The 26498-nt window shown below is 34.5% G+C and overlaps 1 protein-coding gene across 2 annotated transcripts in view; it reads right to left on the bottom strand.

Annotated features, from left to right (window-relative positions):
- Window positions 1-26498, bottom strand: part of LOC145673474 (nardilysin-like) — a 276674-nt gene that overhangs the window by 75785 nt on the left and 174391 nt on the right. For both annotated transcript variants that reach the window (XM_081743202.1, XM_081743203.1), the window contains one exon: window positions 3384-3642. In XM_081743202.1, the coding sequence (XP_081599328.1) occupies window positions 3384-3642 (259 nt within the window). The remainder of the gene's footprint in view (window positions 1-3383; window positions 3643-26498) is intronic.

Below are 26498 nucleotides of genomic sequence, written 5' to 3'. Positions count from 1 at the left end.
TTAGTATTTTTTTCAAGATGTACGTACTTTCCGGACACTCCTTATAATACTTTCTACAAAGTAGATACTTACAAATATTTAGGCTCAATTTTAACAGAGCAAAACTATTTCAATGAAGAAATTAAATGTCGACTGAAAGCAGGAAATTCGTATTATTATTCAGTTCAAAATCTTTTGTCGTCACGAATTCTATTGAGGAATTTGAAGCTTAAAATATATAAAACGATAATTATGCCTGTTGTGTTGTATGGTTGCGAAACATGATTGTTTACTCTAAGGGAAGAATATAGACTGAAAGTACATGAAAATAAAATCCCGAGACGAATATTCGAACCCAAGAGGAATGGGAATGGAGGAACTGCACAGTTTATAGCGTTCACCAAACATTGTTAGGGTCATCAAGTCTAGAGGGTTCATGTGGGTAGGTATGTAGCCAGAATGGAAGAAAATAGGAACGCTTTCGAAGTTTTAACCGAAAATGAAGTCAGAAAACGACCATTAGGAAGATCTAGGCGCAGATGGAAGGACAACATTAAGATGGACCTCGCAGAAATAGAAATACAAAGAAGACATTGGATTAAATTGCCTACGTGCAAAAGTCAATGGAGAACGCGGCACTGAACTTCAGAGTTCCATAGGTCATAGAGTTAGTCAGTCAGCATGATGGTGATTTTGTAGGGCTCAGGCAAAATGTTTATAATTCATGTGCCTACTTACTGTGATGCTGCTCTTTTAGTATCTATACATCCCTACTAACAATTAAGTTTATTCAGTCTGGTATCTTACTTTATTTAGGGTTATTTTGAATAGGATTTTTAATGAATGTAAGGTGGAAGAGCAAAAAGAAACTGATTAATGTAGTCATATAAATGGAACTCCATAATATTTGTTACATTGCTGTAAAACCTGAAAAAGTTTAGACCCACTCGTCAAATATACAGGTTCTACTAGACAACATTTCAGAACACATTGAACTTCATCTTCATGTGTAACAATTAAAAGGTTGTTGAAATTATGTTTTTTTTTTCTTTAATATTTATCATAACCTGTAAATGTTCCTTCTTTAAAAAAAAAAAAAAACGAAAAAAAAAAAAAACGAAAAATCCTACAAGCTAAGCCGCATATGAATCTTCAAGATATATTTATATCTCTTGTGTACATTGGAGATTCATTGATAATTCCTTGTAACTTCTAAGCGTTTTACACACACACACCATACACAAAATTGTCGAACTTCTTCCGACATGTACACTTCATTTTTTAACAATTTTATTCTTTATCATTTGTCACGGTCTCAATCATTTGTCACTTTTCGCAAACTGGAACTTCTATAGCATCCTGCTTATGTAAATCCCGCGAAGAAAATGAACCCCTAACTTTCGAACTTCACTAGATTACTTTAACTTTACTCGCTTTAACATTCGTTTGAAATTATTATCGGTCCACTAACACTCGAATAAGAACTGTTACTTCGGTAAGGTTTTTGGTATCAAATGTTATTTCTTGATATTTAATTTAATTCGACCATACACACAGGTTTTCATTATGTCTACTCACTGTAATACTGAAATGTAAGTATTCACAACTACGTACAAATTTTCTTTTGTATTTAAATATTCTTTTCCCCGTCCACTAATACAAATAAGAACTGTTATTTTGTAACGGTTTTGATGATAAATGTTTCTTTATTTGCAGATTTATTTGTCACTATGCACACAGTTTTTTTTTATGTATACTTATAGTAATAAATTAAATATAAATATTTACAACTATGAACAAATTTCTTTTCGTATTTAATGTTCTTTTCTGTAAGTTCAAAAACTTAACCAAAAAATGTTCAGACGACATTCAACATCGTATGTTCATTGTAGCCAGATAAAGATTTCGTCAACGCCAAACGGTGATAAGTTTTGGAATTGATACTTTAAAAAGAATATTCTTAAAGTGAACCTGTAAAGCTCTGTACATTGAAAATAAAAACTCTAAATTTGTATTTAGAATATAGAATACGAAAAGGAATTTGTACATAGTTGTAAAAATTTACATCTCAATATTACAATGAGTAAGCATGTAAAACATAAATGAAAATGAACGTTTAAAGATTAACATTTGATGCCAAAATCATTACAAAAACAGCTGTTCTTAATCGTGTTATGACACAATAATAATTGCAAAACAAGTGTTAAAGTGAATAAGGTTAAAGAAATCTAGTGAAATCGAGAATTAAGGGTTCATTTTCTTCAAGGCATTTACATAAGCAGACAGTGGTGATATTGTACAAGTTCCAGCCTGCAAAAAATAACAAATAATTGCGAACGTGATTTCAGTGTAAGTCGAAATAGTATCATAAACTACAAAAAGAGAATCACGAATGCAAAGGTAATTGTTTTAATTCTTACTAGCACAGAAGATAAACCCAGAATTTTTTAAGAACGTTATGAGTAGAATTTATTTGAACAGCAAGTTTGAAATTTCTATTTGATATTTAACAAACAAATAAAGGAATAAACAAATCTTGCGAATAAATATCATTATATGCTACAGACAATTGAATCCAGGCGTTTAAAAAGGTTAGGACATGTCGCAAAAATAAGAAATATGCGCCAAGTGTAAAAAAAACGATAGTTGGAAAGACTACATAAAGATAAGAGAATAACATAAAGTAGAAGCTTTGTGAGATAAGTGTTTTTTTTTTAACATTCTGCTTGAATTGATTTTACACAACATAGGATCTATTAGTAACCTTTTGTTTCTTGAGACAAAACTTCAATTCTTTAAGTTATTCTATTAATTAGTTAGTTGCAATAAACTCCGATATATACTACAATTACTTAGACTATTTTACATTCATATTACTCTTTAGAAACGTTGAGGAGTAGAACTTGTTTAAACGTCAAGGGTGATATCTGTTATTATTATTATTATTATTATTATTATTATTATTATTATTATTATTACTATTAATAATAATAATAATAATAATAATAATAATAATAATAATAATAATAATAATAAATCTTCACAGTAAATTTCATTACATATAGCGCAACTGTATTTAATTTTTCTCATGTTAAAATAATTATTAGTATTCGTGTTGCTAACAGTTACTTAATATCTGCGAGTTTAAAACGACCATCAAGCACAACATGAAATTCACTATTTAGCAACCCTATTCTTTGATGATGAACGCGATCTTTTTTGCATTCAGCAATGAGGTTAACTTTAAGTACTACCACTCAACAGTGGCGTGCTACTACTCAATACTAAGTAGCATTGTATTCAGCGCACTCGGATTTTTTAACTCTTGAGGGAGAACCTTTCACACACTAATAAAATTTACGCACAATATAATTATCACTAAAATATATATTAACGTAAATTACTTTTCAGCGGATGCCAATGCCACTGGAGAAATTAAATAGAAATTCAGATAGGCTATGGGCAGTTTAAATTTTGTGTCACGTCGATACCATACTTCACCAGCGTCTTCTGTGAAGATTTTTTTAGGGTACTCTTGTTCTTCATCTTTGGCTTCAAGAGGAAGAATTGTAAAATCTTTTGCTAAAAATATATTGGGTTCAGGAAGACGAAAGCAAGATGGTGGATCACTGTCCCATGATTTAATCCATTCTTCAGGGATCTCTGAAAAAGAAAAATATTTATTAAAATAATTTCATTTCATACTCAGTATATCAGAAGATGTAGTAAGATGTTACATTAAATACATGTACTCTACAATTCGTCTATTAAAACTTAAACATCGTTGTTTTGCAGAATTTATTCATTTATTGAACAAATTTACAGATACAGCATAATTTTGCCATTTTACACGGGGAAATGTTAACAAACAGGGCGAAAAAACATACAAAATTAAAAACAGTGTCAACAAATAGTGCAAAAGTAATATTATTTCGCCATTATTCGTTAAATTGCTCTTTCAAACATCGGGTAACTCGAAAAAATGTCCGCATCAATTGTTAAATGATTATAACAATTCGGTATTCTGTAAAAAGAAAAGAGACCTCTGTATAATTGCCAACCTAGGGTGGGCAAAATGGAATAGGTAGGTATTCCAGGTTATGCGGAGAGGAACACGTAAGGATAGTTCCCAAAGTAATGTTTCCGATCTTAAGTTTTCATTAACTATTTTATGAAGAAATTTCAGGTCAGAATTATTTCTGTGTACTCCAGGAGTCGGGATATTAAGATACCGCAAGAGTTCCTTCTTAGGTAATATTCGAAATGCAGGAACACGAAATCGTACTATAGCAATAAAGAAATTCAGAATAGAATTAAGTCTAGAGAGGTGTGTAGGTGCTATTAGAGTTTTATAAAAGGTTGCTAATGATGAAACAGTGCATAGTTCAGTAAATCGATAAAGAAGCTACAAAATGCGCACTGAATTCTTAACTGAGGAGATGTGGTCAGAGAATGTGAGTTTCGAATCAAAGATGACACGAAGATCATTATGACAAGCAGAATGTGTAATAGGGGAATCGATGATATTGTATGTGGAGGGAACAGGAAACTTTTTCAGAGAAATGGTAATACTGTCACATTTCTTGTTGTTAAGTTTCAAGTGCCACATTTTACACCAGCCTATAGGGTAATTTACGTCTTCCTGTAGGGCAATCGTGTCTTGAAGACACGATATTTCTCTGCATAATTTACAATCGTCAGTATAAAGTAGAAGGTCATTAAGATGAGCTAATAGCTGTGAGTAGAGGTCATCCATATACAGGACAAATAGCAGGGGATCAAGTACACTCCCTTGAGCCCCTCCCCTCCTGAGATCACGGGTTGGGGTTAGAAGTTGCCCTTGAAAAAACAACTCTGTTTACGGTCCTTCAAGTAACTGATGATTAAAGAGAGAAATTTGCTGTGTATATTAAAGCTATTGGAAAGCTTGTGGGGAAGAAGAATGTGACTGACAGAACCAAAGGTATTGGAAAGATTCAAGTAGATAACATTTAATTGAGTATTGTTGTTCATACATTTAACTGCATAGGAAAGAAGAGTACTTACGTTTGTAAGACGAGCTTTTCGGTAGAAAGCCGTGCTAAGAAGTGAATGTAAGGTGAGGTGAATTTAAGTAGCCTGTCCTTGATTTTTTTTTTTCGCAAATAATAGATATTACAGAAAGAGGATATATTGGCCTATATATGATTTTTAAGGTCAAATTTATATATTGAGGTCACGTGAGCTAGTTTCCAACTGGTGGGATAATACCTTTCTTTGAAGCATCTATTGAATAAGATGGATAACAAAAGCAGTTTTGTTGAGAAAGACAATTGGCATCAGCCTAGCTTATGCTTCGGGCTCCAGTGGTAGAATCTTAAAACTGAAAGTGGTTTCAAAACTGAGATATGAAATGTAAATTCTATCTTCAAAAACTTAATTTTTATTATCTATGTCAATATCAAATTAACCACTATTACAGAGGAGAACCATTATCATGTATTCACCTTAACCGTTTCGGCAAAGTAGTCTTCTTCATTTTCTCAGCCAGCCTCTCGATCTCGATTGCAGACCTGAAGTTCTTTTCCGCTGATGATTTCAAGCTTTTAACGAAAACTTGGAGATTCCCACCAGTTACAAACTGTCACTCACTGATGGGTACGAACGATGGGTGACTTATGTACATACTAATATTAATAGTACTTTGGCTTAAAATGAAAATCTCAATCGGCCAAAGATAATTCACATTTCCTTAATTCCAACCATGAATAAAACGAGCTCGTAATATGGCTTTTCTGTAGTTGCATGTCACTAGTTCTTGAAGACTCAATTAAGTTTTCTTTTTATTGTAATATCAAATTATCAATTTTCGTTGATTGGTAATGCAAGCGTATACTCTTTGAATTGGAGAGCTCTCTCATGACTATGTGGATAGCGTAGGCGTCGTCAGAGCAGGAGACCAGCGTTCGATTCTCGGCGGAAGCTAATGTAATTCAGATCCCACGATAAACTGTAGGAACACGACTTATATACAGTCTCGCTGTTGAAAGGGACTCTAAATTCAAATTAATCCCATCCAATCTTTGAACTGGATAAATTACTACTACCTTAATTAAATTGGCCATATACGGTATTTCATTGCACTTTATTTGAAGATAGGTTTTCGTGCAGTTACTCTGTATAACTATCACATCTACATCACCCACATATGAGTAACTGTTTTAATGCATTTACTAATCCTTTTTTTCTATATATTCGAATTGCGTACTTTAAACCGAAGTTAAAAATAATGAAAATTGTACGGGGACCCTCCCATTCAAGTAACTACAAATAGCGAAAGGATCAGACTGACAACTGACGGATATACAACATTTGGTCTAGTGTTGGTCTATTACGCCTGAAGCTACGTAAGTTATTTTGATAACTTTGTCTACCTATGAGGCTAATCGTGCTACAAGAATATATGACCGTACTGTAAGAATATATGACAAGATCTTGTAGCATGAAAAAGAAAATTACTTCAAGATATGAGATGGGATATGAAAACAGGTTGGCAGTAAGGAAAAAATAATGAAAAGGAAAACATTCGTGAAAAGCTAGATAAGGAGACCAATATTAATAGGTGTTATTTATAGCATTTTATATTTCAGAGGTCATCCGGTTAACTTATCAATTATTTCCAAAGGAGCGTTTCAATTTTTACCTATTTTTTTTTTTTTTTTTTTTTTTTTTTTTATTGCTAAAGTCTAACATTCACTTAGGAACAAAACGAATGGCAACAGTGTGATTATTTTTACTAAAGGCAACAATGATTTACGTAAGCCTAAAATGAGCTTTCAATAAAACCTCGAATATACTCGTGATGGTTCTGAAAAACATTTATTTACCGAAATCCATGTGAAATAGAAAAGTCATTGTTATAATAACATTGTAGAACACTACAAAGAAAAACTCCGGTAAAATATGCTTTAACATTGCTAAAATATGCTTTAACTGAATACACGACGGTGCTCTGCAGCTACCTCGTATCTTAACAGTACAGGAGAAGGGAAAAACGACCATTCAGTACTAGCGCTGCCAAATCTGAATGAGCGTTTAACCCGTCTTTTGTACTGTTGAGCTACGAGGTAGCTACAGAGTACCCTGTATTCTGTAAAAGCACATTACGTCGGTGACGGTACTCTGCAGCTACCTCGTATCTCAACAGTGCAGAAAAGGGGAAAACGTCAATAGTACAGGGGAAGAGGAAAACGCTCATTCAGATTTGGCAGCGCTATTCTAAATGATCGGTTTTCCCTTCTGTACTGTTGATATACGAGGTGGCTGCAGAGTACACTCTCATACGTATGTAAGAACTGACTGAATGTCATTTTATATGTTTGTTGCAGTAGGCTCTAAAGCAACGGTCAACGCACAAGGCCACATTACAATCTTTACACATGTATCTTGACTCTCGCCGTATTTTCTTCCCTGTCACGTCATGTACACTGCTACACATTCGACACCATCTTGTTGGTTTTTCTTTCTTCTTGGTGGGAGGAACCAAGGAAGGAAAATGGCGACCAACAAGTCGCAATGGGGTATGTTTTGAGGACGAACGACCTGCTGCCTTCGGAGAAAATTCTCGCTTGTGATGGTCTTCAATCATTTTCTGAACAGTTTCCATAAGAAATTCGAGTGGATTCTTCTCTCCGTGTTTCTTGTATAGGACAAACGCATTACAAATTGAGAGTTCCAAAAGATGGAAGAAAATCTTTTTGTAGTACTTCTTACCTCTCTTGCGAGGCAGAAGATTGTTTGCTGTGTTGATCCACCTTATCTACATCCCCAATCGTATCACTGTAATCGAATACAGCAGTAGGCTTTGTAACATCCTTGTTCTTTCGGCGTGTTTTAGTTTGCGGATTGTAGATAGTGGATAAGAGGCAGACATCCCTTTTATCTTTCCACTTAAGTGCAAGAAGTTTGCCTCTCTGAAATGCTGCGATGTCACCTTTCTTGAGTTATTTGCTGTGAAACGATGTCTCTCCTTGTAGGTCGCACAGTGCCATACATGTCTGTTCGGTTTGCTATCAGCATGTCGGCAAGTTCTGGAGAAGAGTAATAATGTCCACAGTAAGGCAATATCTTATTCCAAGTAGTGGTTTTATCAGCGTCATAACTATTTGCGAGGATTGTGGAAGGTCCTTATAGTCAGCATCGAATTTAGTATCTTTACCTGTATAGATTACTACGGTATAAACATACCCGCTAGACGATTCGCACAGCATAAAAGTCTTTATTCCAAACCTCGCACGCTTCAGTGGTAAATATTGCACCCAACCTAGTCGACCTTTGTACAGCATGAGACTTTCGTCGATTGTCACATCTCTTTCTGGGGTACAAACATCACTAAATTTTGTGCATAGCAAATTTAAGATTGGCCATATTTTATTCAATTTTGACTGAGGATGAGTATCAGAATCATAGGTATTGTTGTTGGAAAAAGTAGGTTTCTCTTCAAGATCAAAAACCTTTTATACGGAAGAATTTCACGAAAAATGGATGTTGCAAAATACAGATTCTTGGTCCAATACATTTGATATGTACGCTTCTTTACTATACTCTGCAATATCACTGCTACGAAAATATACATTTCACCTCTTGTTGTGTCCTTCCATTGCACTTCATGTGTATCCCTTGCACATCTGTTGGTTTCGGTCACCAAAATATCTATGAATTCGTCATTTATAAACTGACTAACATATTAAGGAATATCATCAGTATGTGGGTCGATATTTATTGCAGGTTTTCCTGTGAAAGGAAAGCGTGGTGCGGGCGGTAGAATTGGTCTCGATGTGTCTATTTTACACCACTGCCTTGCACTTGCAATATTAACGCTCGAATCCGATGAGTCGCTTTCTGATTCGGCACTTTCTTCACAATCTTCATCACTAGTTCCACTCCCACTAATTTCAATATTAAATTGTTCTCTTTCTTCGTCGCTGTCCATTGTTGCTACAAAGAAACCATACGATGCACGATGCACAGGCTACTCGTACACTGGCAACAGAGGCGGCTCCTTTTCTTTTTCTTCTAAGCGATTCAATGAGGGTTGCAAGGCAAGCCCCTTCATGTCACTGTTTACACACGTAGTTAAATAATAAGAACTTCACTTGCAAATTTATCCACCAGAATGCGCTGTACTGTCGATACCAGTCTGAGCATTACAGCGAATCCTAGCGGAAACACTGAAAAACGTGACAAATGTTGCCGAACGAGACTATTCGAGCTTGTAAACTTTGTATTGTTCAACAGTGATCAATTGTAATAATGCCGTATGATGTCCGAATATACTCGAGGTTTTAAATTATTTGTAAAATTAAAATCTCGAATATACTCGAGCTTTTCAGTTAACCGGTTAATAGGTGTTATTTATAGCACTTTATATTCCAGAGGTCATTCAGTGAGTATTTTGTAAGAATTTACACGAGACCAATATCTCGACGATGGTATTTTGTGCAGACTGACCTTGAGAACAAAGAGTGTTGAAGAAAGAGAGAAGAAAATAATGCATAATCCAAGAGCCACGAAGTTAACAGCAAATCTGGTTCCAAGAGCCAATTGGATATTTGAAATTTTGTATATGAAGAATATAAATGAACATCTTTTTACAGGCAATAATATGGCTAAAAGTAATATTAAGAACATTTTGGATTTCAACAAACCGAAATACACCTTACTAAAAAACATGACTATTACTAATTCCTATTTCATATTCTTTTAATAATTTTTATACATAGAGATCTGATAAGGAAAATTATAAATACACGAAATAAGTACATGCAATGACTTGAAGCTTAAGTTATTCTATATTTATGAATCAAGAAAATAAAATTTGCTCAAATACTTATCTAGTTGATTTTTTACGGATAATTTACAAATTAATCCAATCTTTTGGGAAGACATTTTTTGTAGCTATGCAAATTTGCGATCTGAATTAACATACAACTTTTTCTCAGAACTCATTGAACTCTTTTTACGTATGTTAGTTCATGAGGGTCAGTTGTGGAAACGTATGTAAACAATGATTTTAATACCTCAAGTACTTAACGTCTGTTCAGTGTTTTTAAACATTTGAATTTTCTCTGCCCGGGCATGGCAACGCAAAATACATCTTCTGGGTACCAGCTACAGAAGACTAGCATCTCCTACTCAATTCCTATTTCCACCTCTTCCTGTCCCTGGAAGTAACTTGGCAGTCAAGATGAAGACCGGACACTCAACCCCGGTGGAAGTCAAGGAGACAAGGTGAACCCTCCTACTGGGAGGTAACAGTGCTGAGCTAATCACCCGCCTACCACTAATTGATTAAAAGAAGACAACGAAGCCTTGGAACATCGGATGGAATGCGTCAGAAAAGATCATTGCAACGAAGATGATTTAGATTTGGAACGTGGAACATAAAGAGCATAACAGGAAAAGAAGCAGAACTAGTGAACGAAATGAAAAAGTACAAAATCCAAACAGTGGGAATAAGTGAAGTTAAAAAGAAACGGTAGGAGAAATTAAATTAGATCAGAGATATACATTAAAATACTCGGGAGTATCCAAAGGAAGTCGTGCCAAGGAAGGAGTTGGAATCATGAGTTCAGAAGCAGTTAGTAAATGTACGGGACGGGAGGCGCTTAATTCAAGAATATTGGTAGCTGACATAGAAATGGAAGAACGAATAACAGTTGTACAGGTATACTTCCCAAGGAAAGACGCAGTCATAATTGAAAAAGAAACATTCTATGCCGAACTAACAAGAACATCCGAAAAAGCACAAGAAAGAAATAGACACATACTTGTAATGGGTGACTGGAATGCACGTATAGGAAACGACCTCAGAAGAGGACACGGCAGCATGGGAGTATACGGCGGAGAATATAACGTTAGAATTCTGCACTGACAATCAGCTTATGATACGAAATACATATTTCAATCATAAGATGATACATAAAATCACATTCGAAGCGGAAGGATGAAATGCAAAAACCGTCATATATTACATGGTATATACAAAACCAATGAAGTATGCAGTACTAGACATTGTCATAAGAGCAGTAAAACTAAAAAAAAAAAAAAAAAAGAAAAAAAAAGAAAGAAATCTGTCAGTTTTATGATCCACGGTTATGCGCACAGTGGTACATTTTCCCAAATTCCTGGCCAAATCCCTAAAATCAAAATCGTTAATTTAGCTTTCAATGTTATTATAAATTGAAAAGGAAGGATGAGGCTTTCAACTTTTGTTTATCTTATCTCTTTCCAGGAATATACGGAGCCAGAACAATAATCTAAACAGCCACTTCAGAGAAAATCTTGTGAACGGTGATAATGAATGTCTATCTATTTTTCTAAAGCTATAATATTGTAAAGATTAGTGTTGGAAAAGAAAACCACAACATGGATTCAATTCCCGGAGGTTTGTAGAATATTTTCGTATGGTATTTATTAAGAATTACTGATAACATTTAAATAAAGAAAATAATTTACCTATGTATGTGTATTATTCAATGATGCGTCTTGTTATTAATTTTCACACAGCTTTAAAGTTTCTGATCCTGCACGATCGAGTAACACTGTGGCCCAAGTTTTATAGGATGGATATTGTTATATATGATTTCAGTGAAAACTGCTGCTTTTACCTGACATTTTACGCGTAATTGTACATATTATCAAGTGCGTGAACCTGGCAGAACCCATTTTCTGAAATCGAAAATAAACCTTGTAGATCGTTTGTTCATCGTTTGTTCACGATTGTTCACATAAAATTTTCGTTTGTTCACGATTTATAAACAATTTATACAAAAAAAAGTCCCAACTTCACGTACTAAAACTCATTTTAGGAAATCGGAAATAAACCATGCAGATCGTTTATTCATCGTTTGTTCACGGTTGTTCACATAAAATTTTCGTTTGTTCACGATTTATAAACAATTTATACGAAAAACAAAATGGGCGGTGTCAACTTCGCGTTACTGAAATATATCAGAAATCGAAATTAAACCATGGAAATCGTTTGTTCATCGTTTCTTCACGACTGTTCACATAAAATTTTAGTTTGTTCAAGATTTATAAACAATTTATACGAAAAGCAAAATGGACGATATCAAGTTCACGTACCTGAAAAAGTATCGGAAATCGAAAATGAACCATGCAGATCATTTGTTCACGATTGTTCACATAACATTTTCGTTTGTTTACGATTTATAAACAATTTATACGAAAAACCAAATGGGAAGTGCCAACTTCACGTATCTGAAAAATATTAGAAATCGAAAATAAACCATGTAGATTGTTTCTTCATTATATATTCACATAAAATTTTCGTTTGTTCACGATTTATAAACAATTTATACGAAAAACAGTCGGTGTCAATTTTACATATCTGAAAAACATAGGAAATCGAAAATGAACCACGCAGATTATTTGTTGTCGATTGTTCACATAAAAGTTTCGTTTGTTTAGATTCATAAAAAAATCATACTTAAAAACAAAAATGACATGTGCATGAACATGGCAGAACCCAGTTTCGGAAATCCAAAATAAACAATGCAGATCGTTTGTTCATTTTTGTTTATAACTAAAAAAAGAATCGTTTGTTCACGATTTATAAACAATTTATACGAAAAACTAAATGGTGTGTGTCAGGTTCACGTACCTCAAAAATAACGGAAATCGAAAATAAACCATGCAGATCGTTTGTTCATCGTTTATTCACGATTTTTGACATAACATTTTTGTTTGTTCACGATTTATAAACAATTTATTCGAAAAACCAAATGGGAGGTGCGAACTTCACGTACCTGAAAAATATCAAAAATCGAAAATAAACTATGTAAATCGTTTGTTCATTATTTGTTCACATAAAATTTTCGTTTATTCAACTATTTAAACAATTTATATGAAAAACAAAATGAACGGTATCAACTTCCCGTACCTGAAAAATATCGAAAATCGAAAATAAACCATAGAGATCGTTTGTTCACGATTGTTCACATAAATGTTTCACTTGTGCACGATTTATAAACAATTAATACGAAAAAAGCAAAAATGGCATGTGCGTGAACCTGACAGACCCATCTTCGGAAATCGAAAATAAACCATTCAGGTCGATTGTTCACGATTTTTCACATAAAAGTTTAGTTTGTTCACGATTTATAAACAATTTATATGAAAAACAAAATGGGCGGTGTCAACTTCATGTACCTGAAAAAAATATCGGAAATCGGAAATAACCACGCAAATCGTTTGTTCACGATTGTTCACATAAAATTTTCATTTGTTCACGATATATAAACAATTTATACAAAAAAAGGCATGTGCGTGAACCTGGCAGAACACATTTTCGGAAACCAAAAATAAACCATGCAGATCGTTCGTTCGTAATTGTTTAAATAAAGGGAAGCTAAACAAAAATTATTTTAAAAAGAAAATAGGCTATGCCAACTTGAGGGAACTGGAAAATTTTCGTAACTGAAAAGTAAACCATGGAGATCGGTTGCTGAGATTATTTTTTGTTTTGTTCGCCAAGGAGAATTTAAGATTGTTTTAGAGATATATTCATAAAGGATGTTATATTTCGGTTTTGACGGTGAAGTTTGTAGCAGTCCCATACGTAGCATAAGATATTAGGCTTAATTATACATTTATATCTACTTGAAGAAGCAGTGCTCTAATGAGAAGACTAGAAAGAGAGACCGTGTTATGGGCATATACAGACGAATCTTTTTTCTTAAAAAAACTTGCCAATCCTAGCTCTTGTCAATCCTAACATTTTTATTGTACGATTTAGGCTTTCGTGTGAATTCTATTTTGGGAAAATACAAATAACAAACACTATGTGGCAAATATCAGATGCGTTTGATAACGAAAATGATGTTTCTTCCTAGTTAACGTCAACAAATTACTTTAACCATTGTTAGCATTGTATTATTATTATTATTGACTGGTGAGAGCAATAACGGGATTACTTCAGATTACATTACAAATAAATAAATTACTGAAGCATAAAACAGGTAAGAACAACTGCGAGGCATGCCAAAGCATTCTTGGAAAGATTACAAGTTTAAAATTGCATGAAAACTATAGCATTACAAGAAAACGGATTTCAAATTTGAAATCACCGATGACAATACATTTAAAAACAATTGAAAAATATGCAACAGAAAAAGAGAAGGAAAATATTATCCAGTGTAGATTCTTGCTCTTTGTGTAAGAATTCGGTTAGAATTCTAATTGCACTGTAAGTTAACTTCTCATTGAATTTCAAAGTGGAAAAGGGAAGTTATATTCGATATGATAATAACAGCAATAATAAAAATATACGAGTATCCCCTAGAAAATATTTTAATTTGAATTGAGCTAAGCATCTTTTTCAACAGCGAGGCTACATGAGATTTAAACCTAATGCTTTACGTGAGATCCGAACCACATGAGTTACCTCCGGAAATCGAGCACGGGTCTCCCATGACAAAGATGCGTACGTTTACTGCTTAGCCACGAGGGAACTCCACAGTAAAAGAAAGTAAACAAGATTACATTTGAATGTTATGGACAATTCAATATAATACAAATTTGACTTTCTCTGCAGCTCCTCGTGGCTAATCCAGGCAGGTAGCTAGGATTTCGTTAAAAAAAGAAAAAAAGGGGAAGGGGTCTCGGTGACATGAAATACTGAGGTCATCACACCAGGAGTTCGATCATTCTAAACTATTTTCCTGGCAGCATATATTGGTTCGTTTAGCCAGGATTTCGTAATGGTAGGGAGGAGGGCGTAACATGAACTAACATGGTTATCACACCAGGAGCTCATTCAATCTAAACTATTTCACTGAGGTAGTATATATAAAATGAGGATAATGACCAAAAAAATGAGGATATAAGACAATAAAATGGGGATATGTTAGTACGTATTTTAATAACAAACTATGAAGAAATCTCGAGTACAAGAATATAAAAATTATTGAGAAAAGATTTTGCAATATTTACATCCCTTCCTCTGTTCATTTAAATATAACAAATTTTCTTTCATTTTGACGTCAACTATTATAAAAAGTACATATCCAATGTCTTGTAAAATATTGTACTATATCTTCGTTCCTTTCTCTGTTGAATCAAATGTTAACAGAACTTTCTTTCCACTAACTTTCTTGTTTTCATTATTCTGTCAACTACTGTCTGTTCCAAATGACAGGTTAAAGGAGCAGTAGAAAACTGTTTCTGAAATAACATGATTGGTATTGCAGAGAAGCGATGACAAAAAAATTACGATAAAAGATCTCCACACTGTTACAGAACGGCACTGTGCTTTCGAAAGCATGGAATTTCCCTGACTAGTAGCAGAAAATTCTGAGAATTCCGTAACTTTTCTAGAAATTTCAAATACCCTGACTTTTCCAGGATATCTCGCTAATTCGCTACCAAGTATTGCAAGTAATACAAATCTTCTCATAAGAAAGAGTAGCTAAAAGCTTGCTGCAGCTTTTTTATTTTTAACGCTCATTCTTCTTTCTTATGATCGTCAGCACGGCCATAAGACCCCACTTATTGGACAAACTGTGTATTTTCTCCAATTTTTAATCAACATACAAAATTATTATTTTATTCATGTGAACAAAAAAGTTATTTTTTTGCTTTGCTCTGAACGCTTTCGAGCTGGTGAGAAACTATGTTCTTTCTTTGCGTACAGGAATTCTCTAAACCTACTGGCACCGTGAATAATACAAAGAAATCATTCTTTATTAAACTAAATGCTTATCTCATTAACAGAGTGCTTCGAAACAAACATTTTTCTTTTCTTAAGTAAAGTTGCCAACTCATGATTTTGGCTACTAAAACTATTTTATATATATTTTTCATATAAATAATTATCAACGCTTAAAAACCTTTTTAAATACAAAATTGTTACATTGCAGACCAGGTGCAACACACCAACGCTTTGTTATCTCAACTACCGTGGGAACGGTGCTCGTAAACAGAATGGTCAATCTCTACAATTGCCAATCTGTATTCTTTTTTATTAAACTATTTCATATTAAACTCTTATGCAAAAAATCCATCAGCTATAGATTAAATTCTTAAAGTTAATCTGCAACACTAACACTAATACTAGTAATACTCTATGCTGATCCCAAATAAATGTGATCATCACTTTGGTTGCTCAGAGTTGAACGCGGTGGTACATCGACACGCTGCCATTGGTTTGACTAGGTTTTTCTTGGTTTTCTTCACTCCCACCAGGTGAAGTCCGGAATGGTACATTCTAGAAGGCGAAAAATATGAAATGAAATATTTGAGTTTTACGTCCTACGCTTATGCCGGCTAGGCTAAAGGAGACGGTGATTATGAGAAATGAATGAAATGGTGGAATGAAGAAAGTGGGAGGAAACGGGAGAACCCCGAGAAAACCCACGCACACGGTGTTTGTCCACCACAAAGTTCACTTGGTGGGAGCAGGGTTTGAACCCGGGACCCCATGAACCAGAGGTGAACGCTCTACCACTGAGCCACCGCGGCCCCCCTTCTAGAAGGCGAGGGTCAGTTCTTCCCTAAATCCTAGATCCACCTAAAAGACCCATGCAACCCCAGAATTGGAGGTCTGAACCCTTCCTTGAATCATTCCCTTGCATGAATACATAAGTAAACAAAGAAAGATATAGCAAACGAATACATCGCTTTAATAACTCTAAACGTGGAAGTCCGTGTTCAACTCTGAGCGACCAAAATGATGATCACGTTTATTTGAGATCAGCATAGAGTATTACTACTTGCTTTCCAGGCAAAGGGTACCACAATTACCAGAATATACTATGCCTCATTTATGCATGCGTTGCGGGATTCTGTGAAATCCCAGAGCGTGGCATGCTGACAAAAGGTGTCTGCCTCCTGGAAAACAACGCACACGTTCACTGCTCGAATGTTGGCCAGACAGACGCACGACTCTGGGTATGAAATCCGTCATAGTTTGCGTTTTCTCTTGATCGCACACCATCTTCATTTCACCTCTTCCGAACCATAGAGTAATTTCCAAGGGGCAAGTACTTCTGCGGTTTTGCCACGCTGCTTTCTGAGGTGCAGTAATGGATTTTGGACCACAACACCTTACTTCACGTTCAGACCTATAACACAGCAACGGTGCATAGTTACGAGTTATACGTTATTACATGACCTACATATGTATGCAGGATTACACATGTAAAATTTCATCCCTCTACGATCTTTAGAAGTGGGTCAGGGTAGAACTTTCTCGCGGACCTCTCGTTATCTGGCAAATTAAAAAGAATATGTACAAATCACTCAGAAATTATTGATTTGCGACTCCCGGTTGATTCCAAAGTACTTAGTACTTGCAAGGAATGCATCGAACTACCAGTCACCTTGTATATAAATATTCGAGTCCTTTATATATATCAAACAACAATTTCATGTAATTTTTCAACTGTCATTTAACTTCAATTGATTTCATGTTAGTTTTATTACATTTGAAATATTTATTTTTATAATAATAGTGATGCTCTACATTTACTTTCAAATTTCTTATAATTAATGTTGCTATGATGCGAAACATGCGGTAACTAGAGACACCTAGTGTCCGACAGAAAAGATGAAATTCAAAATTAGTTCATACGCACAAACACTAGTAGGAACAGGAGAAAGACGGAAGAACACGGAAAAATATGGCCAATGTCTGGCGTTGGTTCTGCCGGGTGCTCTACCAATTGAACTACCAATAACAAAATTAGCTTTCCTGTATACTTCTTATACCCCAAAATCCCTACTCATTAGCCATCTTTAGAAGTAATTTAAAAGAGCAGATATTTCAAATCAGAAAGCTTTGCGTGCAGTATATATGACTCGTTCCGGGTAGTAAGTGCGAAGTCAATGAAAGTTACGTACAACGCGAACGCTTAGAAATTACATTTGGGGTCTTCCAGTAGCAATACCAAACTGGCTGTCATTTTTCGTGTTTATATCACAGTTTATGGAGTCGTCTCTCTTTCCCTCAGAAAATACATTTTCAAAATAAATGGATGATTATTTTGACCGTTCAGGGTACACATTTTTGTGAAACAAGCCTTTGTTGGATTCGCCCTTGACACTCCAAACGTCTCTTTTAAAATTCATAAATTATTTCAGACAAACTAAATACCACGAAACAAAGAACACGATTAATTAAAACCGAAAAAAGCCGGCTATGAACTGGCAACCCCGATCTTCTGCTTAGTAATTGTATATACAGCAATGCATAAATTAGCTCAACTGAAGTATCCAATAAAATTCTAAAATTTTTAGCAACAGCGAAACCCAATAATTTATCAAAAATTAATACATAATTATTAGAATACTACCTTCTGTTTAAGAGCTTTCTTTCTCAAAACACAGTCTTATGAAAATAGAAAGAAAAACTAATCATTCGCACCTTAAAACTTAAACATTTTGACAAAGTATAACTAAAAATTAATTCAAATCTTCTTATCAATTAAACCCCAAATCATCTTCCTGTTCGACGTGAATGTTTCCAGTAATTATGTGTACAATTCATTTGCTATATACGAATATTACGTTCTAACTCGAGCCAGTGATATATTGTTATGCTAAAAGTTATAATCAGATCAAATGGCTTTTAAGAGGAAGAATTAAGATAACAGTTAAATGACATCAGCTCCTTCGCCCGGCTAAACAGACCTTTTGTAAAAAGAACTGTTGGACAAGTAACGGACAGATAGTAAGAGTCAACTCTAGTGGAAGACATTACGTGAATCATGAAGACGAACTGAACACCTAAAAAGCAAAATTTCTTCTGCCCTAATTGTGGCGCTTAAAGCAACGCGCAAATGAAACAAATTTTTACCCTTTATTTTTTACAAAATTCAAGAAAAAGAGGTGGTTCTAAATACGACCCATTTAAAGCATACTTTCCCGGTGGTCTCATAAAAAATTCATAAATATCTAACAATAGTCTTTATAGCTAGACCATGATACTTCTCAATGGCTGTCGGTATCATAATTAATTTTGTGTATGATCACTAATACCATCGACGTTTTGTCCTTGTAGTTCCACGTAAACTTCACGAAGATCTAACAATAATCTTCGCAGCTAAGCCATGAAACTCCTCAATGGATGACAGTCTTTATCATTAACTTTTTGTGTATATAAACTTCATAAGCATCGGAACTGTCTTCGGAGCTAGACAATGAAAATTCCTCAATGATTGACAGTGTTCATTCCATAATTGCAGCCCTCCCTCTTCCGAAATAAATTTGATAGTTTTTTTCGCATTCCACGTATAACAATAACTCTTCTTATCATTGCTAAGAATATCATTGACTTTCCATTTTCTTATGCTCTTTGTTCAGAAATAATACTATTTGTCAAGTTTCATTCCATGTAAGAACTGTGTTTTTTTTACTTTCTTTCGTCCATTCTACTCTTCTGTTTCTTTTTCTTAGTTGTTACTTTCGTTCGTTTCTCCTACCATACTTGCGACTGTTGTTAGTTGTGATTCAAGTCCGTCATCAACAGTAACACCAAAACTAAGAGGAGCTGATAAGTGAAACTGATGTTCCATATCAATTTGCACAAATATCAACAAACGGAACTTTATTTATTATGGCAAAGAAATATTTACATCGTTAAGTTATAAAGAAAGTTAAATGTTTGAATTAAAGAAAATCAAGAGGGGGGGGGGGATAAGTAGCCCGGGGAATTAGGAAGGACAAGAAGATGCTTCCTTTTCTCCTATGAATAGAATAAAAGGTTAGATTCACTGCTAAATTTTTGTGTGTATCACATCACATAAGATTTACCAATCTGCAATTCTTGCCATTAAAACAGCAATTAGTATATTTCAGCTTCAACTTTTCTCAATATTTTCTTTCAGGTAAAAACGTACACAGATAAAACTGAATATTCTCATTTTTTTTCTAAAATGAAATCAGTTAAGTTGAAATGAGATATATTAAAAATTTGTTTGCAAGAGCGTCATTTCAGATTTGTCGGGGCGGGGGGAGGGGAGTTAGACCCTCCACCGACATACGAGTTTCACGTTTTTCCCTAATATATTAGTAGACAATCGATATTTAATTCTCAAATGCAGGTGGGCAATTGCCCCCCTCGCTCCCCCGTGTTGTGCATAGCCCCCCGAAACAAAATCCTAAATACGTCGCATAATTGAGGCACAGACTGATTTTTTTCTTTTTGTTTGTTTGAAAGAGTATTCTCTCCTTGTGGCCGCATATAAACTTCAAAAAGATCTAACGATAATTTTCAGAGCTAAACAATGAAACTCTTCAACGACTTTCCGCAAAACTTCAACAGAGATGTACGGATTTTAATTATTATTTTCGCAGGTTTCAACTAATTTTATCAGCACCTTTGAAGTTAGACCATGAAACTTCTCAACAAATGACAATGTTTAATGTATATGTTCATATATAATTCCATAACGTAGACCGACTAATATATAGGTCATGTTTCTTAGGCTGGCCTATTTTATAGGAAGTTAGTGCTCTATCTTCAAGTTAGGTATCCAACTAAACTACTAGGGTAACGGAAAATTAAACAAACTGAAAAGAAAAATAACTGACTTCAAAAGCACACTAAAAACAGAATTGTTAAAAAACAGTATTTTCCCGACTGCATCACAAGCGCTAAAAAGCAGAAAATGATAAAAACGCTGAAAAACAGAAATTTATAATAATAAAGTGCTTGCAGGTGAAAAATAATTTATTATAATTATCTACATATAAAACATTTTGAAGTTTGTGCCAAGCTAAACATGTTCATACTTAATAAAATTATCATTTGTAGCGCTGTATACCTAATTTTATATTAGGTATTAAGGCCTGTGACAAACATCTTGGCATTTCAGCTAAACGAATATAACGCAAGCTCTGGTGACGTTGCCAAGTGGTAAAGGGGTGTGGCTATGGGTAAGCAGACAAACTACAGCGCGATCAGGTGACAGGAGATTGACGAGGATGTGTGCAAAATAAACGTGGCAATCCGCTGGCCTCTCATTTGCTAGCAGCATTTAAAGGGAACTTGGAGTGTCGCCTTCAAATGCCAAGATGTTTGTCATGCCGTTTAATTTGTTTGGCTTGGCACAGACTTCAACAATTTTTATAAGTTAATAATGATAATAATAAATTACTTTCCACTTTTAAGCGCTTAATTGTTATTATTTTCTACCTTTTAGCACTTCTGTTGTAGTCGGTTAATATTATGTTTTTAGAAGAAATTTTATGTGTAAATCTTTTGATTGTGTCTTATTATTTCCACTTAAGTCGTGTACGAATGTTTAATTTAATTAAAGTGTGTCAAAGAACCAATGTGAAGATGGAGTCACACAGTAACAGGAAGCTAGTGTGTAAGCTCATATGTGCATTTCATTTGTCCGAAATGTAGTTGTGTGTGTAGACAATTTCTTATTAATTTCGTAATTCGTGGCCTTAGTTTGACAAGGTTCTAACTGACATTTTTGTCAAAATTGAGTTATATACAGTACGTAACACTAGAAAGTGAGCTTTATTCAAATATATGACTCTTATTGTTGTAACTTTAAAAAATAGACGGTCTACTAATTTGACAAGGTTCTGACTGCAGCTTGAGAAGCTGTAAGTTACAGAAGTACTCTTTTTTTAAAATATATATATATATATATATATATATATATATATATATATATATATATATATATATATATATATATATATATATATATATATATATATATATATATATATAATTTCCATGTTACTTGTCTAACACTAAAGAGATAATTAAAGTGTAAGATTAGTCTTTTAACTTACCTTGAGAAGTAAATATGCCTAATGATACTTTTCTTCCACTATTTTTTTATATTTTTGGTACACCAAATCTAAGCACATAATTTTGTTCTACTTCCTGAACTGTACCATACAAAAATAACTAAATTGATAAATCGTAGATGTTAAACCGTATTGATGAAAATTTAATATAAAATTACTTGTAGCACGGCTCTAAACTTTGCAAGGTACATGAGAGAATTTACTGCCACCTATTGGTGTAAAAATATACAAAATTTCAAACTTGGTCTTCGTAATTCAATGTGTGTTCAGGATAAGGAAAAGGAATCTAGCGAAAATGGAAACGAAACTAAAAATCCAAAAACAAAGAAAACTAAATCTCGTTGGAAGTATTTTTTTCATTACTTCTTCAAAGTTAAAGGAAAAAAGCTTCAAGGATGCGAAACATGTTATTTGTCGACCCTCTACATATCCCAAAAACCTGTGTACCGCACACAAAACCAAGATTATGAATACGAACACACCTACTGTAGATCAAAGAGGAAAAAACAGTAATAGTCGGAAGTCAGGAGGTGAAGCAGATTTTGCAAGGGAACACATAAAATCTTTTCCAACACTGGAATCCCACTACTGCCGAGCTGATACCAGTAGAATGTACCTAGGAAATCGTCTGAACATTACAAAAATGTATTGTCTCTACATTGAAAACTGCCAGAATGAAAACACCAATTAAAAAATCAATATAGTACCGAATATTTGGAATGGAGTTTACCTAGGTTTTCATTTGCCAAAAGGGATAGATGCGATGTGTGCCAGGCGTATAACGTGGCGAAAGAGACTGAAACCTTAAGTGGTGAGCAAAAGGACAATTATGAAGCGCATATTTTGCGCAAGGCCCAACTGTGAGAACACAGAAAAAATGAAAAAAATATATACATATATATATCTTCCAGTTCTTGTCTTCGATTTGCAAAACGTTATAACATGCCCCCACGCAGGTATCGGTAGCTTATTTTATAAGATAAAGTTAAATGTTTAAAACTTGACCGTGTACTTTAACAAAAAAGTGTGTTGTGCTATCTAGAACGAAACAATGGCAGGACGTCCACGGAATGACATTGAGAGTGCTTTGAGGAGAATGCTGGACTCAGTGCTCGAAGAAAGTGAGAGAGATCACAGAACTGATTACTTCGTCCGATTCCTGTCCCAAATATATGCAGTTGGACTTTTTGAGAGAAGATCCGAACATCAGTTCTGTTTCAATGAAATACTTTCTTTCAGGACATTCCTGTGTGCAGGATGTAGATCTCGTACACAGTGCAAGTATCATTGAAAATCAGTGAAGAAAACTGGCTTGTACTCTCTTTTGGGTCTCGTAAGAATATTAAAGAGTATAGACTGTCACAACCCATATCTTGTTATTTAGATGAGGCCGAGGACTTTGGGACGACAGCAAAACTTCTAAATTACAAAACCATTTTATTCACTCAAATACCTAACTTGACGGTTATTCAAGAATTCACTACTGTATTATTCAAATCCAGCCATGACAGTTACGAGCCTGTTAATGCAACAAACATCAAATTTCTAGAGACTTCAAGACGACAGGCTAAAGTGTCATGTTTCAGTAGTAGTTTGAGTGTTTTTGACATCAAATCAAAGCAATAAAAGAATTGTGTGAGGTTTTCAGAATTGAAGAAAAAAGACATTAAAAAGTTCTTTCTATTCATGCCCCTGGAAGACAGGGAGTATTATACTGCACTGTTAATCTTTTAACTAGTATTCGGTACATATTTCATGTAATTAAAATATGAATAGTTAATCTAGTCAATTCCACTTACATCCTTATCGTCTGCCTGTTTTTTTCGGCATTTTGGTTTGACAAAGTTCTAAGTGCAGTTAGAATCTTGTGCCTCTGAAAATAATGGTTTCAGTAAGACAAGGTTCTAACTGCATTTTACTGATTGTCCAAAACAAAAAAAGTAAAGCTCCATTTCCAACATAAATTATTTAAATATAAACCTTATAGGCAGTTAATGATTGTTTAAAAACAACATAATGATTAGTTTATAAATAAAACAACTATAGCCTAATAAAAGTTTAAACGCGTTTTTCTCAAAATATGCAGTTAGAACCTTTCAAACTAAGGCCACGAATTCTTGAAAAGATAATGGTGTTGAGCTGCGTATTGGTAAATCGTATGTGCAAAATATATAATTTCTTTTTAGTTTACTATTATGTACAATTCTGTTAAGTTGACAATACTGAAGTGTGATGAAGCGGATGTCTTCGCCAAGTTGTGAAGCCTTGAAGTTTAAATTTCACTTTCTTGAGGTTCACTCTCTCCCAATGCATATAGTCCACCCTTCATTGCCTTTTGCTTTTTTCGACTATCAATCCACAATCCCTGGCTACACATTTTCAAGAATTTTACAATGGCTACACATTTTCAAGAATTTTACAATATTTTTTTTTTCCTGAACCACTTTGTAACTCCTGTTCCAGAAATGTGGCTAAAACTCTCCTTGGCTAACACTATTGCTAACATAAAAAGTTAACAATTTTATGAATGTGATGAAACTAACATCAGAGGAGCCAGGGTAGCGATATCTTCTAAGGAATCATACTCAGAATAGAGTCTTTAATCAATTACTACACAAATATTGAGCGTCAACCGAATATATTATTCTGGAAGTCCAAATCAATCATCAACCTCTACTAATTCCAGTAGCTTACTGCCTACCAAAAACACTATTTGACAAATATAAAAGGACAACTTCAAGTATTCCCCCACATTACGAAAGTGCAATTATTCCGGAAAAATTATTCCACAAGAATCTATTATTATTACATCATCTTAATTAAGTATTTGTTCACTAAGGAGTCAATCTATTCTAAGTGATCAGGCATGTGCCGCTCGACCATCTCCAAAAAATCTAATTTTCTCATGAATGTTTATATTATATCAGGGTACTTCAAAATCACAATCAATTATTTTTTAAAACATCTCGTAGTGACGCAGCTTCTGCCGCCATTTTGCGTTTTCTCGATTTCAGGAGTTTACGTTGTTTTGAATATCTCAGCATGCATTTGTCCTAGCAAATTGAAAATTCTTGGGCCTATCCAACTTGTGCAGATCTAAAACTTTGTCCTCTCAACATTTTTGACTAAAACCACTTGAAAGGAGTGAAATCAGGACCTACAGTTGCAACATTTTTGGACATTAAAGACATGTTTGAGAAGAGGAAGCAACTGACGTAGAGGTCTGAATTTGTGTGAATGTAGTTCGGGGTCACACGTTTATACTTAAAAATTTACAGACCTGTAGCTACTCCCAAAGGGCTGAAAAAATATCGTAAAGTTGGTAATTATACCAATTTGGCATATTTCACTGTCCAATATCTCCAATGGGCCTGGATTTAAAAAAAAAAAAAAATCTGAAATTTTGGGAATAGTTACTATTTTGGTATACTGTAACACACAACAAAGCGCGTTTTGTGTTTTTGAGCAGAAGGAGTTCAAAGTATTAAGGAATGACGTAATACTCTAGGAGGTGTTTTGTTCACAAATTCAACTCGAAATTCGTTGTTGTGAAGTAAAATAAAGTAGGATGAATGGCTAGTCCAGTTAAGGCTCTCAAGATCCTTTCTTTCTTCTAGTTATGACTCACTGTTTTATCACCCACAGCAGCACTGGTGAAGAATGCCGCTATCAGCAGAACAAAGTCAGGCGAACAAAGTCAAAATGCATGCTTGGCAAAAAGTCCGTAATTACTCACTTCTCTTGCTGCTTGCTATTTCAATGATATTCAATTCTGTTTATTGTTGTTTTAACTGTCAACTCATGCAGGAGACTGTTGTCCTTTCGTTTGATCTACATTTCCCAGTCAGCGTTTACAATGAGTGTGTGTTCACTGACTGGGGAATGTAGATTAACGAAAGGACAACAGTCTCCTGCATGAGTTGACAGTTAAAAAAGCATAATCATGTTTGAATATCATTGATATAGCAAACAACAATGAGTACTTACGGACTTTTTGCCAAGTGTGCATTTTGACTTTACTCGCCTTCTGCTGATAGCGGCATTCTTCACCAGTGCTTCTGTGGGTGATAAGACAGTGAGTCATAACTAGAAAAAGAAAGGAGCTTGAGGGCCTTAACTGGACTAGCCATTCATCCTACTTTATTTCACTTCACAACAACGAATTTCGAGTTGAATTTGTGAACAAAACACCTCCTAGAGTATGACGTCATTCCTTAATACTTTGACTTCCTTCTGCTCAAAAACACAAAACGCGTTTTGTTGTGTGTTATTGTATGCTAAAGGAGTAACTATTCCCAAAATTTAAGATTTTTTTTATCCAGGCCCATTGGAGATATTAGACAGTGAAATATGCCAAATTGGTATAATTACCCAACTTTACGATATTTTTTCAGGCCTTTGGGAGCAGCTACAGGTCTGCATTTTTTAGTGTAAACGTATGACCCCGGACTACATGCACACACAAATTCAGACCTCCACGTCAGCTGCTTTCTCTTCCCAAACCTGTATTTAATGTCCAAAAATGTTGCAACTGTAGGTCCTGATTTCACTCCTTTCAAGTGGTTTTAGTCAAAAATGTTAAGAGGACAAAGTTTTAGATCTGCACAAGTTGGATAGGCCCAGCAATTTTCAATTAGCTAAGACAAATACACGCTGAGACATTCAAAACAACGTAAACGCCTGAA

Source organism: Thermobia domestica, chromosome 16, assembly GCF_964235325.1.
Source record: "Thermobia domestica chromosome 16, izTheDome1.hap1.1, whole genome shotgun sequence".
Classification (NCBI taxonomy): Eukaryota; Metazoa; Arthropoda; class Insecta; order Zygentoma; family Lepismatidae; genus Thermobia; species Thermobia domestica.
The sequence above is the reverse complement of the archived record's forward strand: the minus strand, read 5'-3'. Positions and strand labels throughout refer to the sequence as shown.